The sequence below is a fragment of the Onychostoma macrolepis genome, chromosome 01, assembly GCF_012432095.1.
Source record: "Onychostoma macrolepis isolate SWU-2019 chromosome 01, ASM1243209v1, whole genome shotgun sequence".
Classification (NCBI taxonomy): domain Eukaryota; kingdom Metazoa; phylum Chordata; class Actinopteri; order Cypriniformes; family Cyprinidae; genus Onychostoma; species Onychostoma macrolepis.
This window is the reverse complement of record NC_081155.1, coordinates 20,301,189-20,316,361: the sequence shown is the minus strand read 5'-3', so window position 1 is coordinate 20,316,361 and position 15,173 is coordinate 20,301,189. Positions and strand designations below refer to the sequence as shown.

Below are 15,173 nucleotides of genomic sequence, written 5' to 3'. Positions count from 1 at the left end.
GTTTTTCGCTTGCAAATGACAAGTTTCAAATGATCAGTTTTGCACCGTTGTGTAAAATATGGAGCAAAAGTGATTTGTGCAGCTGTAGCAGCGGGCATTCTTCAGAGATCAGAGAAGTTTGGCCAATCAGAAGAGCTAGTTTGAGCACGGAGGGGAAAAAGGAGCTGCGCAAGCATCTTCTGGAGCAGACCGCAGCAACCAATAAATCACTCACCGTTACACTGTACATTTGTTTACACAGTATATACATTTGCTTAAATATTAAACGAGTTTAGCTCCAACCCTGATAAAACTCACCTACCTGTAGACTTCTAGTAATCCTAATTAAGTTAGCTGGTTGAGGTGTGTTTGATTAGGGTTAAAGCTAAACACTGCAGGACAGTGGCCCTCCAGTTCCAATTTTGCCCATCCCTGCTTCAACTCACAAAGAGGCTTTATAAAGATTGATTAACCTGTTAATTAAATTGATTATTATCAGAGTGTCATATACAAGATGATTATATATATATATTTTTAATGTATTTAAACTATTAACAAATGTACAGTATCACAGTGAGTGATTTCAGATAAAGAAAGAAAATGTACCTTTATTGGTATTTGCTGCTGTCCGCTCCAGAAGATGCTCGCAGCTCTCAAATGTTTTTTTTTTCTACAAGGAAGGTGCATAATTAGTTGATAATCCATCACAAATCATTAAATTTATAATCCATTCCTTATAATGCATTCCTAGATCAAACAGTAGATGACTTTCTGCCTTAAGCCCCGTTCACACTAGCAGCGACTTTTATCGCTGCATGTCGCCAGGGCTGGCGATGAGGTCGCTAGTGGGCGTTCTCAATACTGGTTGCCTTGACACTTTTTCTTCCATTGCATATGTGTATCTACGGCTGAGAGGAGAACAATCACATAAGCTCTACTGTCTTCTTTCCTATTGGCTGTCGCTCCCGAAAGTTGCTCTAGGTTAGGTTCTAGGTTCCGAACTGGTTCTAAGTTCCGAACCAAGATGGCACCGTGTATGTGGCAGCCTGTCGCAGCAGCTCTGAATGTTTTTAATCAATGTTTGAGGACTGTGATGTGCGGCCTTAGGTTTGAGAGCATCAGAAAGCACTGGATTCTGATTCTTTTTTGGCATTTTTAATTGGAACTTCGGGGGCAGTGTCAAGTGCAGAAAACTTTGACTCTGTGATTTACTCAAGAGAACAACTTTTGGCACTTCAGCATACAGCGATGTCATCTGTACCAAGAATGGATATTCCTGTGGATCTGAGGAGAAGAAGAAGGGGGTGCAGAGTAGGAGTGAAACGCCGATTAAAGAAAAGACGATACAAGCCATCTTTACCTGTTATCATAATGGAAAACGTTCGATCTCTAGGGAACAAGATGGAGGAGTTAGCGGCACTTGCAAGGATGTAATGGGAGTATCGTGAGTGCAGTTTTATGTGTTTTACTGAGACTTGGTTGAAGGAGAGAATGCCGGACTCAGTTGTTACATTGGATCGCTTTCATCTAGTACGTGGGGACAGGTGCGCTGTGGAGACTGGTACACTCTCAGAAATAAAGGTACAAAAGCTGTCACTGGGGTGGTACCTTTTCAAAAGGTACACTTTTGTACCTATTAGGTTCTAATGTGTACACTTTAAGTGCTAATATGTGCCTTTAGGTACAAACATATACCTTTTGAAAAGGTACCGCTCCAGTGACAGCTTTTGTACCTTTATTTCTGAGAGTGTAAGAGTAAAGGAGGTGGACTGGCACTGTTTGTTAATGAACGCTGGTGCTGCCAAGGACACATCACGGTGAAAGAAAAACTGTGTAATAAGGATATTGAATTATTGGCTGTGAGAATGAGGCCATATTATTTGCCTCAAGAATTTTCTTACGTGATATCCATAATGGTGTATCCTTCGGCCAATGTGAATAATGCTTGTGAACATATTAACACTATTACAGCCAGGATGCAGTCAAAATATCCTAAATCACTTATTATTATTTCGGGTGATTTTAATCAAGCTTCTCTAGATAATACTCTCCCCACGTTTACTCAGTATGTGGACTGTGATATGAGAGACTATAAAACTTTGGACTTGTTATATGCAAATATGAAAAACGCCTATGGTTTTTCACCGCTTCCTCCTTTGGGATGATCGGACCATAATCTTGTTTATATTAGATCTATTTATGTTCTGGCTGTGAGGAAGCAGCCGCCAACTACTAGAACAGTGAAAGTATGGTCTGATTCGGTCTATGAGGCATTAATGGATTGTTTTGAGATGACGGATTGGGAAGTTCTATGTAAATCGTATGACGAGGACATCGATAGTTTAACAGAGTGTATTACAGACTATATGAACTTTTGTGTTGATAACACAGTACCCACCAAAAAGGTTAAATGTTACTCAAATAACAAGCCATGGGTTACCCTTGAGCTAAAGGCGTTTTGTGGGTGATAGAGAGAAGCTGAAACGGGTACAGAAATTATTAAAAGTTAAAATTGAGGGGAAGGAGGGTTATAAATTAAAAATGGAACAAAAGTTACAACAGAAGAATGTGAGAGAGATATGGAGTGATTTAAACAGGATGTCTGGTAATGGAAATAGAGTACAGGGATATACTGCCTTTGGTGGACAGACGTGGGTGGATGAAATGAATATATTTTTTAATAGATTTGATGGAGGATCTAGTGATTTAAAATTTTCCTGTCCAGATGGTATATTCCTATTTACATCCTCCTTCAGTTTTAAGATCATCTTATTTTCCCACTTGTGAGTCCGTTCCTAAGTTTGCTGTATCAATGGAACAAGTAAGAAGTAGGTTAAGGACAATTAAAAAGAAGAAATCTGCAGGCCCTGATGGTATTAGTGCTGAACTTCTTAAAGCCTGTGCTGATCAAATCTGTTGGGTAATTCAATATATTTTTAATTTGAGTTTGCGCTTAGAAAGGGTACCTGTTTTATGGAAGACATCATCTTTAGTACCAGTCCCTAAGAAAACTAATCCCACTGAGTTCTCACATTATAGACCAACAGCTTTAACGGCTCAGTTGATGAAGGTTTTTGAGAGGTTGGTCTTAAATTATATTAAACAGTTATTGTGTGCTGCTGAGGATAAACTGCAGTTTCGCTTACAAAACTGGTGTTGGGGTTGATGATGCAATTATTTATCTTTTATATAAATCTCTAAGTTATTTAGAGACTTCAGGTAACACCGTTAGAATCACATTTTTTGACTTTTCTAGTGCATTCAACACTATCCAGCCTGCATTACTCTAGAATAAATTAGAAAATGCTGGATTACACCAGAGTATGGTCAGTTGGTTAATGGACTACCTCTCAAACAGACCACAGTATGTAAGGATGCATAACTGCGTGTCCCAAGTAGTTACGTGTAACACTGGTGTTCCTCAAGGAATGGTTTTAGCTCCGTTTTTTTATTTACTTTTTATACATTAGATTTTTTTCAGTACTCCAAAAACTGTCATCTTCAGAAATTTTCTGATGATTCTGCAATTGTTGGCTGTATAAAGGATCATGATGAGAGTGAATATAGGGAGCTTTTAAAGAGTTTTGTGGACTGGTGTGAAACAAATTGTCTTAGGCTTAATGCTAGTAAGACCAAGGAAATTGTGGTTGATTTTAGTAGATATTCTCATAAAGTGGTGCCAGTGAATATACAAGAGTCAGAAATTGAGATTGTCACGTCATATAAGTACCTGGGTGTACATTTGAATAACAAGCTTGATTGGTCTGACAATACAATAGAGGTTTATAAGAAGGGCCAGAGTCAAGGCGACTGAGATCCTTTGGTGTATGCCAGGTACTGTTGAAGACCTTTTATGATTCTGTGGTATCTTCTGTGATATTGTATGCTGTCACCTGCTGGGGAGGGGGATTGTTGGAGAAGGAGAAAAACAAACTCAATAAGCTGATAAAAAAGGCAGGTTCTGTGGTGGGTTGTCTGTTGCCCACTATTGATGTGATAGCGCAGGATAGAATGACTGATAAACTGGTCAGTATAATGAATCAAGATTGTCATCCTCTTTATGAAACAAGCCTGTGTGAGTACTTTTAGCTCAAGATTAATTCAGCCCCGGTGTTACAAGGAACGATATAAAAAGTCATTTTTACTAACAGCCATTAGATTATATAATCAGTGTCATATTAGATGACTGATGTAGAATTTTAAATTGTATTTTGTATAACATGGTGTAGATATGTGATGCTTGAAACAAGGGGCTGTATGAAATACAGTATTGTGCAGTATTTATTTATTTTTTTCTATTTATTGTGTGGTGAGCTTGCTGTAAGGTAAATTTCCCTTTGGGATTAATAAAGTCAATCAAATCAAATCTTCATTTGCACTTTTTAGCTACTTCAACTGTGTCTGACAGAAGAATTCGAGGTCAGTCTTACAATTGATAACAAATAAATAGGTTTATAAATGTATAAAATAAAGTTATTGAACTCTGGAAAGACGTTAAAACCATTTTTTTTTTCAAAAAATATTATTATTGTTATGTATAGTACTGGTGGCCGTTGAGAGTTACCTTGGCAACCGCAGAAACATCACATCAGCGGCTGGAGAGGACACATCTGACATTTCTCTGCGTCTTTCGTCAGTTATACCAAAAAAAAAAAAAAAGTGTATGCCTCAGATTAGTTAAGTAACATTACCCACAGTCTATTTTAAGCACTTTTGTTAATATTTATACCTCTGTGATTATTAGGGCTGAACGATTTTGGAAAATAATCTAATTGCGATTTTTTTTTTACCAATATTGCGATTGCGATTTAATATGCAATTCTTTTTTTTAAAGCTCTTTAAATCATTGTATAGTATGACCAACACAATATTACATAGATTAAACATACATGTTCTTTTCTGTAGGCCAGGCCTATATGTTACGATGAAATTAGGTGAATTGATATGAATGACATTATTAACAACTACAGTCAATCACAGTAGTATATTGACTGATTTATTGAACTTCCAGCCTTGTAAGCATAATAATTATGACAACATAAAGCACTGACAAATAAGCCTGGTGTAAACATTACTTTGAAAGTCAGTAACAAATCACACAAACTAAAGTAGATTGCAGAAATATAAAAACAAATCTGTTGCTTTACCACACACAGTATTTAGGTAATTAATTCAAAGTCACTGTAATAAACATATATGTAAACATGTGGATTGCACTTTTTAAACACTGTCTGTTAACTTTAGACAGACTTTAAATAAATAAATAAGAATACATACATCATCATGTTTTCAACACAAGAGCTCAGTGAACTGTTCTATGATTGGGTGTTAATATTCTGTTCAGTAATTGGTTAAAGCTGACGTGGCTGCCGCTGAGTCTTACAAAAAGATAAAATATTTTTATCTTTGGCGGCGCCTGCCGCGAAGCGCTGTGCTCGTGGAAGCGGCATTATTTTGGGTGCGCTCCACCTCCGCGCCGTCAGCGAAACCGCCCGCGGTTTGCCGCTTTCGGCATGTCTCCCATTGAAAATAAACTAGACATTCGCGACTGCCGCGTCCCATGTTAAAGGGTCTTAATATTAATATATTATGCTTTCTCTCGCCGTACTTTGATGTCTTTCACTGATCATCTTCAAGTGGAACACACCTCTTTACTCTTGCTTGTCACATGACAGAATGTAATTGCAGCCTCTGCTGTTGAAAAATGTTTTCATATCGCGATATTATCGCAAATGCAATTAATTGTTCAGCCCTATTGATTATGGTATCTTTCCTTAATTATCTGAAATGTCTGCTAGCAAATGTTATGCTAGCATAGCATATCTGTTTAAATGGATGCTGAGCACTGAACATCCCGAATGCTTTCGTTCATATTTCACTCTATTTCCTATGTTTTTATTAATAATTTGAGTGTATTTTGATGTTCATACTTGTGTGTTTTTCAAAATAAATGAACTGAATTCATTTTGAGTCTGTATTCATCATTCACAGCTGTGGAACAGCCTTTACATTAGTTTGGGCATATGAGGACATAACTTAGGTTTAACTACTGCATGTCCGCCAAGAGAAAATAAATAATCATTAAAAATAACCAACTGATTACCAGCACACAACTATTGATCCATGACGTTGTCATGACGTCGCAGTTACTTACTGGCAACGTCACAAAGTTACGTTGTGGCGACGTATACGCACCTTTCAGGTTTTTTTTTTCCGGTTGCCATATGACATAACTTTGGTCACCAGATTACGTTGCAGTTACGTAACAGTTACGTCATTTTGTTGGCTGGGTTGTCATTTGCAAGCGAAAAACAGCATCTGAGACTCGTAGCAGCAGATTCACGCTGTTGTCGTTATATGCACTTGTGTTTGTGCTAGAAAAAACATCCAAGAAAAAAAATATATATGTAAGAAAACATTCTACAAGTGTGCAAATCTGAATTCACATACTGATTTGTGGATGTACAAAATTCGTCTGTGACTTCACATTTTTGATGCAGGTGTTTGATGTATGTGTTTTGCACCATATTCACTGCAGCAATAGTAGCAAAACATGTGAGCATAGGAGTTTCTTGATTTGTGATTCGTAGAATAGAATTTGTGTACCTGCAATGAAGGATCCGAGAAGATGTAACTGTTGTGTTGTGTTTGTGGTAAAGAGAAAAAAATCTACAAGTTTGCAACTTTTGTCTGTGACTTCAAATTTACTGATACAAATGTGTATTCTCTACAACTACAAATTCCGCTGTCACAGATGCTCAGTTGTTTTGCACCAAAAATACCTTCATACACCTGTCGCCAATTTATACCCCTATGCACCGGGAGTGGCTCAGCATGCATAATCCACTTGCCAAATTTCATTGGCGTTTTCTCTTAAAATCAGAGATGATTGGGGCTCCCAAGTAACGTCTCCATTCCCTCCATCAAGGAACGAGGGTTGTGTACGTAACCGAGACATACTGAAGAATGAAGTTTTTTCCCCCCCGAACTGGACATTTGATTTGTTTGATTCTGAGAGTAGAGAGATGCTGACACTTAAAACACTTTTTTTTCAACATTTCCGTAAAAATTGTCTGTCAGGCAAATGTAGCCACGGTGGCTTGTTTGACAGGACCAGTTCAAGAGAACCCACTGGAGGCATCAATAAGGATGACATCAGCTCAAGTCATGGTTACCTTCACCAGCGTGCTGCTGAAATGGTCATCAGAGCTACTATGGAACTGCTGGAAGACATCCGACTGGCCACAGGCAATGTAGCCTTTCTTCGGTATGATGTTTCTAAACCTCTATGATTTTGATTCTTTCAAGGAACACACGAGTTTTTAGAAAAATATGTCCATACTGTACATTTTTCATTCCCCTATCTCTCTTTTTAGATTGATGGGCCTCACTCAGACTTCAGTTCTGGCTTTTGTGTTTGACACCACCAGCAGTTTTTCTAATTACATTGAAGTGTTCAAGAGGGTGTGCTTCAGTATAATAGACAACAGGAGAGGAACATCAGAGGAACCTTCAGAATATGCTCTAGTCACATTTAATGACCAGGGTACATCTATTGTGCTTAAAATATAGCACTTTTCAAATTGTTTCAGGGCCACTGCTGGTTAAATTGGTTTTCCTTCATAGTTTGATGCTATGAATAGTTTGGTGACTATGAATATGGAATGGTTGTTGGTGCTATGCAGCAGGTGAGAGGAGACTCAACAGACTGATTCAAACTAATAGACAGGCAAAGTTCAGTTCAGTTGAGAACAGAAAAAGTGAAGCTACAGTGTGCTCACCAAAAGTAGATTGGAGAAACATTGCCTGTTTTGATGAGTCTCGATTTCTGCTGTGACATTCAGATAGTAGGTCAGAATTTTATACATGTGAGATACATGGACCAGGCACATTTTATGTTTAAAATGCGCTGTTATTGGTCTCTGTAATGTGTGTGTGTTTCTGATGACAGATTCTGGACCTCTGATTCGGACTGGGAATGCAGACACATTCAAAGAATATATTAATTCTCTTTTAGCATCTGATGGTGGAAACCTCTTGAATATGTGCCTGTCAGCACTCCTGGTGTGTTTGTGTGTGTGTTTGGACCATTATTTAAGCATTGATTAAGCTAGTTAAAGTTCATACTGAAATTAGTATGCACAAAAACATATAAAATAATATTACAAAGGTTTAGATAAAAAAAAATATTGTCAATTAATAGGTTTACCTTATATATATATATATATATATATATATATATGTTTTTTGTCCTTTTGTTCTGTTTTGTTGTTTCATGGATATACAGTTGACACTGACACAAGCACCTCCATCATCAGACATTTTTGTTTTCACTGATGCTGCAGCAAAGGACTCAGAATTAAAAACCACAGTTGAGGCCATGATGGAATACACCCAGTCAAGAGTGAGTGTCTGCTTCAGATTTCTAAAAACAGATTTCTTTTTAGTTAACATTAGTTAATGCATTAGGTATCGTGAATCAACAGTAAACAATAATACATAAAACATGCATTAATCATGATTAAGAAATGCTGTAAAAATGGTTAATTACTAGTTCATGATACATAATGCATTAACTAATGTTAGCAAATGGAACCTTATTGTGAAGTGTACTTTGAGTGATGGGTAGTATGTGATTACATGCAATCTGGATTACGTAGTCAGATTTCAAAAATTGGTTGCACTTTATTTTAAGGTGTCCTTGTTCCAGTGTATTTATACATTTAAGTACTGAGTAATATTAATTAACTACATGTACTTACTATATGGTAAGGGTTAAAATAAGGGTTTGGCCTAGGGTTACTTGCATGTAATTATGTATAATTTATTGTTATTATAATAGTAAGTACATGTAATATGTATATCAAGGACACCTTAAAATAAAGTGTTACCCAAAAATTAAATACCGTACTTGTAATTAGATTATATTTCATTTACAAATACTCGCAATCAGTCTACAGTTACTTTTTTTGATTACATGATTACATATCATTCACACAACAGCAATAAATTATTCATAATTTATTGATTCTCCCAATTTTTTTCATTAAACTCAAACTTTAAAAATCAGTTCCTTCACAAAACCCAGTTTGGGAAATCACGATATAATGCAATGTTTAATGCACATCATGTTAATAACAAAAAATGGAATATTTTTTATTTCTCTTTGTATTTTAGTACAAGATTCTCCTATTTAAATCAATGTGATGGACGTGGTAATCAAAAGTAATCTAAAAGTAATCTAAAAGACTATGTAAGGCCCACGAATTTGGTCCAAGGACGGTATCCAATCGTGGGTGAAGGTTTCCTGCGTGTTCGGTATTTTCAGCGCGCAAAGTTATTAAATCTAGGTTAACTTCAAATCTGACTCCATTTTTATTAACTAATCTGACTCCATTTTATTATAACCTCGAATTTAGGTTGAAATGCAAATTGGTTGTTTGTCTATTTCTAATTAGTTTTCTTCTGATATTTGATTATTCTAGTGACTCTTTACTTTATATTTACTCGTTCATTCAGGTGCTCATGTCGCTAACAAGGATACAACGGTATTCTACTAGAGTCAATAATTACAGAGTAAAACAGAATAAGATCAAATGTAACAATTTATTATCAGTCAGGTAAATATGTATTATGTCAATTACATAGCCAATTCAGATATATCAAATCATATCAATACAAAACATCGAATTCTCAAAGATGAATCTACAAGTAAAAGATGCATACCTGACTTTATAGAAATACATAGTGTGAAGTATAGAGACACACCACACTACGGGCTTCTGGCTACAGAAAACGCGCCGATCCTTTTGCAACATTTCCTTAAGTACCCCAGACCAACACCCACATCCCCCGAGATGGAGACAGGAGCTAACGATTGGAATTTGCATTGACCGAGTTAACACCTTTTGGGACAAAAGGTAATTTTGCATAGAAACCACTGGAAACTGACCCGCCCTCTACAGTGTGCAAAATATCTCTAAACTCTTATTACTCTGTATTACCTTTTAGTTTACTTTTTGTAAGAATGAGCCCATTGTACCAGACGCCCTGAGACAATTCAAATGATACCAAACATGACTGTAAATATCACTTGCATTCATGTAGAACATTACAATCTACTATTGACCATTTTGAGCAGAGTGGAGGGAAGGATGGGTGAGGGGAAAGAAGAGGATCAAAAGGAACTGATGCATATGTGAGAGAGGCGTTTTCCCGCATTTTCTCTCAGTGGGATGTGGAGACAGATGTCTGTATGTTAATGCACCGTGTTGGTGTTGTCCATCTCAGAAGTTCAAAGTGTCTGAGGTTCTGTAATTCTTACAACTATATTACCTAAAATGTGTAATGTAATGGATTACATTACATTACATTACAGTTTTTGACATGCAATTTGGAATCAGTAATGGACTACAACTTGTAAGTAATCTACCCATGCAGCCCTGTGTACATTTTAACTATTTTCTCTCTTCCTCCCACCATCCAGGTCAACTTCCTGCTTACAAGCTCCTTCTCATTGCGTAGTGAAAAAGATGTCTCGCCAACGAGATTAATGTCTCTGTCAGACACACAGTTGTACAGAGACCTGGCCCATGTTTCTGGTGGACAGGCCATGGAGATCACAGACACTACATTTCCTCAAGTCACTTCAGTTATTAAGGATGTAATCATCGCTGACCTGGTAAGTTCTAACAATGCTTTGAGCTCAATATATCAACTCCTATCATCACTATTATAAATAGATGTCTTTTATAATGTACTGTCTGTAAGTATAAATTTGCATTATGCAACCAATCTTATCCTAATCTAAATGCTTTGTTACTATTTTGTGCTGTTCTTGGAAATAATTGTTTTCCAAATGTGTTTCTTGAAGGTGACTGTTCTTCAGATAAAGGGAAATTCATCCAAGGCAGAAAACTATTCTTTTGTGCTGGATCCAACTCTATCCAATGTGACAGTGTGTCTCAATGGAGATTCTCTATCCTTTACCCTCTACAGCCCTACAGGTCAGCCAGCATATCTCTGATCAGAATGCTAAATAAATAATTTTTTCTGTGCTTAATCATCCAGGACACTAGGAGCGTCCTGGATGATTAAGCATAGAAAAATAATTTTTTCTGTGCTTAATCATCCAGGACACTAGGAGCGTCCAGGATGATTAAGCATAGAAAAATATTTTTTTCTTTGCTTAATCATCCAGGACACTAGGAGCGCCCTGGATGATTAAGGACAGAAAAACTGATTTATTTAGCATTCTGATCAGAGATATGCTGTCTAGGAGTCCTACTTGTGTAACAGATGAACAACAGATAGCCTAACTAGTGCAATTCAGTTGGTATCTGTCATGTTTTGTGACTGTTAGTTGTATGTCCAAATGTTTTGTATTGAGTTCCTGTTTCTTTAGTTGCCTTGTTCAGCTCTCATTATCTTAGGGTATACTCACACTGGGCACGGTTGTCTTGAACCGAGCCCGAGCACGATTGTGCCCCCTCCCCACTCCCCCGCTGTCCTGCACTCACATTGCACTTTACGCTTTATGCTGCCTTCATGTGCTATCGAAATTATCATAAATACAAGTTTTCTAATTAGAAATTGGACATGAACGGCCTCTGAAGTAGTATTATTTACTACTCTGAGAATATTTTGATACTCCAGTTTCCGAGTTAGATGGGCCATAAACTTTAAACATGTTAGGGGACAACGATTGCTGCTGTTAAAGGGATAGTTCACCCAAAAATGAAAATTCTGTCATTAATTACTCACCCCCATGTCGTTCCAAACCTGTAAGACCTCTGTTCATCTTCGGAACACAAATTATGATATTTTTGTTTTAATCTGAGAGCTCTCAGACCCTCCCATAGACAGCAAGGGTCCTTACACGATCAATGTCCAGAAAAGTACCAAGATGGTCGACAAAGTAGTCCATGTGACATCAGTCTGTCTACTGTAATTTTATGAAGCCACGAGAATACGTTTTGTGCAAAGAAAACAAAAATAACGATTTTATTCCACATTTTCATCTCTACTGTTTCTCTTGTGGATGTGTGTTCACGACAGTACATGACACAAGCGCGTGGCGGCGCAAGTGCTGATCCAGATCCAGCGTGATAACGTTGAACAAGTGCAGCTCCTATCTCTTTGAATGGGGAAACATCAAATTCTTCAAAACTGTTCACTAAGCTTACGATTAAATTTCATATTTGAAATCACCAAAGAAATCTGACAACAACTGTATCATTAATGTTGTTTCTTTTGCTCAAATAGCGTTATAAAAAGCTTATTTCTCAGGCTAGATCAGCCATTGCGCATGCTCAGTCCTCAGCGCACGTCTCAGAACGCCGACTGTTTCTACAGCAACCGGGACTTTTAATGGCAGCTGCAGTGACACGCTGACTTTACTGATTAGCGATTGGCTCTTTCATTCAGAAGGCGGGGCTTCCTGTGATTGAGCAGCCATATTGAGCGTTGCATTTTTCCCCATTCAAAACTATACGAGTGACACGTCTTGGGTATTCTATAGTCTTTGATTAAACTGATGCCTTGTTCTATTTATGACGTACTGACACAGAGTTAAAATTATTTGCAACGATCGCTTTGTCGATTCCAGTGTAGAGATATCTAGTCGCCTCCGGTGAGTGAAGCCGAGAGCAAGAATGCATATGCCCTGTCATATTTTCTGCATTTAGCTTTTGAATGAACAGCACCTGCCTGGGTCTATGACTTTCTCTTCCCTTTTGTGTAATGTTAATGTAATGTTTTGTCCCCACACCTTCAGGTATGTCTCAGCCAGGTTCAGTGGCAGATGGTCCTCTGGGCAGCATCCTGACTATTGGGAATTTAAGGAGAGTAAAACTCAACTCTGCTAAACAGACAGGGGAATGGAAGATCAGTATAAACTCCACAAGCTCCTACACCCTTAAAGTCTTTGGTAAACATTTTATTTCTGCATGTGACTTGTAAATTTTTTTTGGAACCAGTCATCTTTTTAATTAGTCATTTCAATTTACGGGGATTTGTATCTATTTGTAAAAATTTAAATGATCTTCAATTACTCGCCTGCATGTTGTTCTAAACCTACAAGACTTCAGTTCATCTTTAGAACACAAATGAAGACATTTTATATTTGTTCATCAATTTTGTCCATCCATTGAAAGTCCATGCTTGCAAAACTATGACGTTTCTAGAAGTTTGTGAATACATTGTAAACGAAATAACTGTTAATGTAAAAATGTTTTGCAGTAAAAGCATGACATTGACACCAGCAAGAATTTGTTACAGTTTTTAAAGTTTTGCTGCCATGTAATTTGAAAGAACATTGTTGGCTACTCTGACAAAATACAATGCAAACCGTCATGCTGTCGATTATTATAAATTATTTAGACTTTCAGTTTGCCAAAGCAAAGTCAATGCATATGCATCTCTATATTCCTTCAATTGTAAATACAGGTCAGAGTTCTGTGGACATCCACTTTTACTTTGTGGAGATATTTAAGGGAGGTCACGAAGACTCGTGGGGACAGACTTTCACCCGCCCTTTTATTGGTATAATATTGCTATCTTCCTCAAATGTATTTTTACTAGATTAAATCTACACAAATTCAAATTTTTATTATTATAATTTTTTTTCCTCACAAACACTGCTTAACATTTCAAATGAGTTTTTCTGATTGCTGATCAGGTCGGAACGCTACTTTCTATGTCTCTGTGACCGGAGGAGATTCAGTCGCAGTGACTGACGTGCTTCTAGTTGAAGCTTCAGGATCTGGTGTTGTCAGTGGAACTATCAAATCTGTCGGTGCGACAGACTTCCTGGTCAGCATAGACAGAATCCCAGAGTGGCCGTTTGTGGTGCAGCTGAAAGGGCTGTTGAATGATTCGTCGTCGGCTAGTCGATTCCAGAGGCAGTCACCCACCCAACATAAAGGATCTAGAATAACAGTCACGGTGAGAAATATATGTCAAAGAGCTGTGTTTGTAAACACAAATAAATACATAGTTCAGGCATAATACTCTAACTAATCATTCATACTCCGTAGCACCATCCTATCAGGAGTACTTCCTAATCCACGTAAGCATATATAGCGTATCTTAGAAATTTCACACTGTAATTTACAACCATTATTGAACTAAATTAGCTTAATTTTACATCACAGTTTTGTACAAAAAAATTTTTAAATAATAATAATAAAATAAAGTACAATATAAACTCTTACTGTATTTGACAAATAGCATATATTTACCATAACTGTTCCTTCACAGGCCCAGTCACAGAACATTACACAGCCTGGAGTCCCATTGAGTCTCAACTTTACAGTGGCCTCTAATGCTACAGGCAGCAACTATACTATCAGAGCTCGGACTGACCAGGGCTTCAACGTGTCTTTCCCCAGCTCTTTGACCCTGGGAACAGGGGGAAGCGCTCAAGGAAGCGTCACACTCACTGCACCCTCAGACACCGAGTCAGGGACGGATGTCACACTCACTATTGAGGCAGAAGCTCCGGGATCCACTGATCTGAATTATGTCACGCTGCGACTCACTGTCTCCACGGCAAATAATATTTTCAGTGGATGTTACTCACTTTCCATGTGTCTTACTTTCTTCTGGTTTTTCATTTCTCATTGTGTATGATTCTAAATAACATTTAGTACTGCATGTAACACTGTACACTAATATCTTAACTTTTTTATCACCAATGAAGATATCATTTAAGGGGAGTGGAAGTTATTTTTAATAATAAAAACACACAAAAAAACCCATATTATTCCAGAAAGTAATAAGAACTGTCCATTTTATTCCATGGTGATTTTTAGCAGGTGAAAATCTGCCTTACAGAACCTGTAATCCATTTCCAAAATAAATGATTACCTCTGAATGTTCCCTTGTGTTCACACATAGCTCTTATTAAAAGTCTTTTTATTCCCCAAGAATAATAAACACAATCATAAACATGGATATTGTCTTATTTTTTTTAAATGAATCTTAATGCTTAAGTGTATATTTCAGCATCACTTAGTTTCACCAATCACAGATAACTGAGAGTTTTTGTCTTAGACCTAAAATTTCAATGCAAACTGACACCTATCTACTACATACAGTGGTGTGAAAAAGTGTTGGCCCCCCTTTCTGATTTTTTTTTTTGTTTGTTTGTCACACTTTAATGTTTCAGATCATCAAACAAATTTAAATATTAA

General features: G+C 37.2%; 1 protein-coding gene across 1 annotated transcript; it reads left to right on the top strand.

The window, feature by feature from the left end:
• Positions 1–1,470: 1,470 nt before the first annotated feature.
• LOC131543789 (von Willebrand factor A domain-containing protein 7-like) lies at positions 1,471–14,610 on the top strand. Its single transcript, XM_058781571.1, has 11 exons — positions 1,471–1,540; positions 7,060–7,246; positions 7,356–7,525; positions 7,931–8,043; positions 8,267–8,383; positions 10,466–10,660; positions 10,853–10,985; positions 12,755–12,907; positions 13,426–13,521; positions 13,658–13,923; positions 14,239–14,610. Exons 1-11 carry the CDS (start codon positions 1,471–1,473, stop codon positions 14,608–14,610), a joined length of 1,872 nt encoding a protein of 623 aa, XP_058637554.1.
• Positions 14,611–15,173: the final 563 nt, after the last annotated feature.

Bases quoted from the DNA above. Each gene is read 5' to 3' on its own strand.
- LOC131543789 (XM_058781571.1), top strand. From the start codon at position 1,471: ATGCCGGACTCAGTTGTTACATTGGATCGCTTTCATCTAGTACGTGGG. The intron at 7,526-7,930 runs GTACATCTATTG...TTCTGATGACAG, and splicing joins AGTCACATTTAATGACCAGG to ATTCTGGACCTCTGATTCGG. The intron at 10,986-12,754 runs GTCAGCCAGCAT...CCACACCTTCAG, and splicing joins TACCCTCTACAGCCCTACAG to GTATGTCTCAGCCAGGTTCA.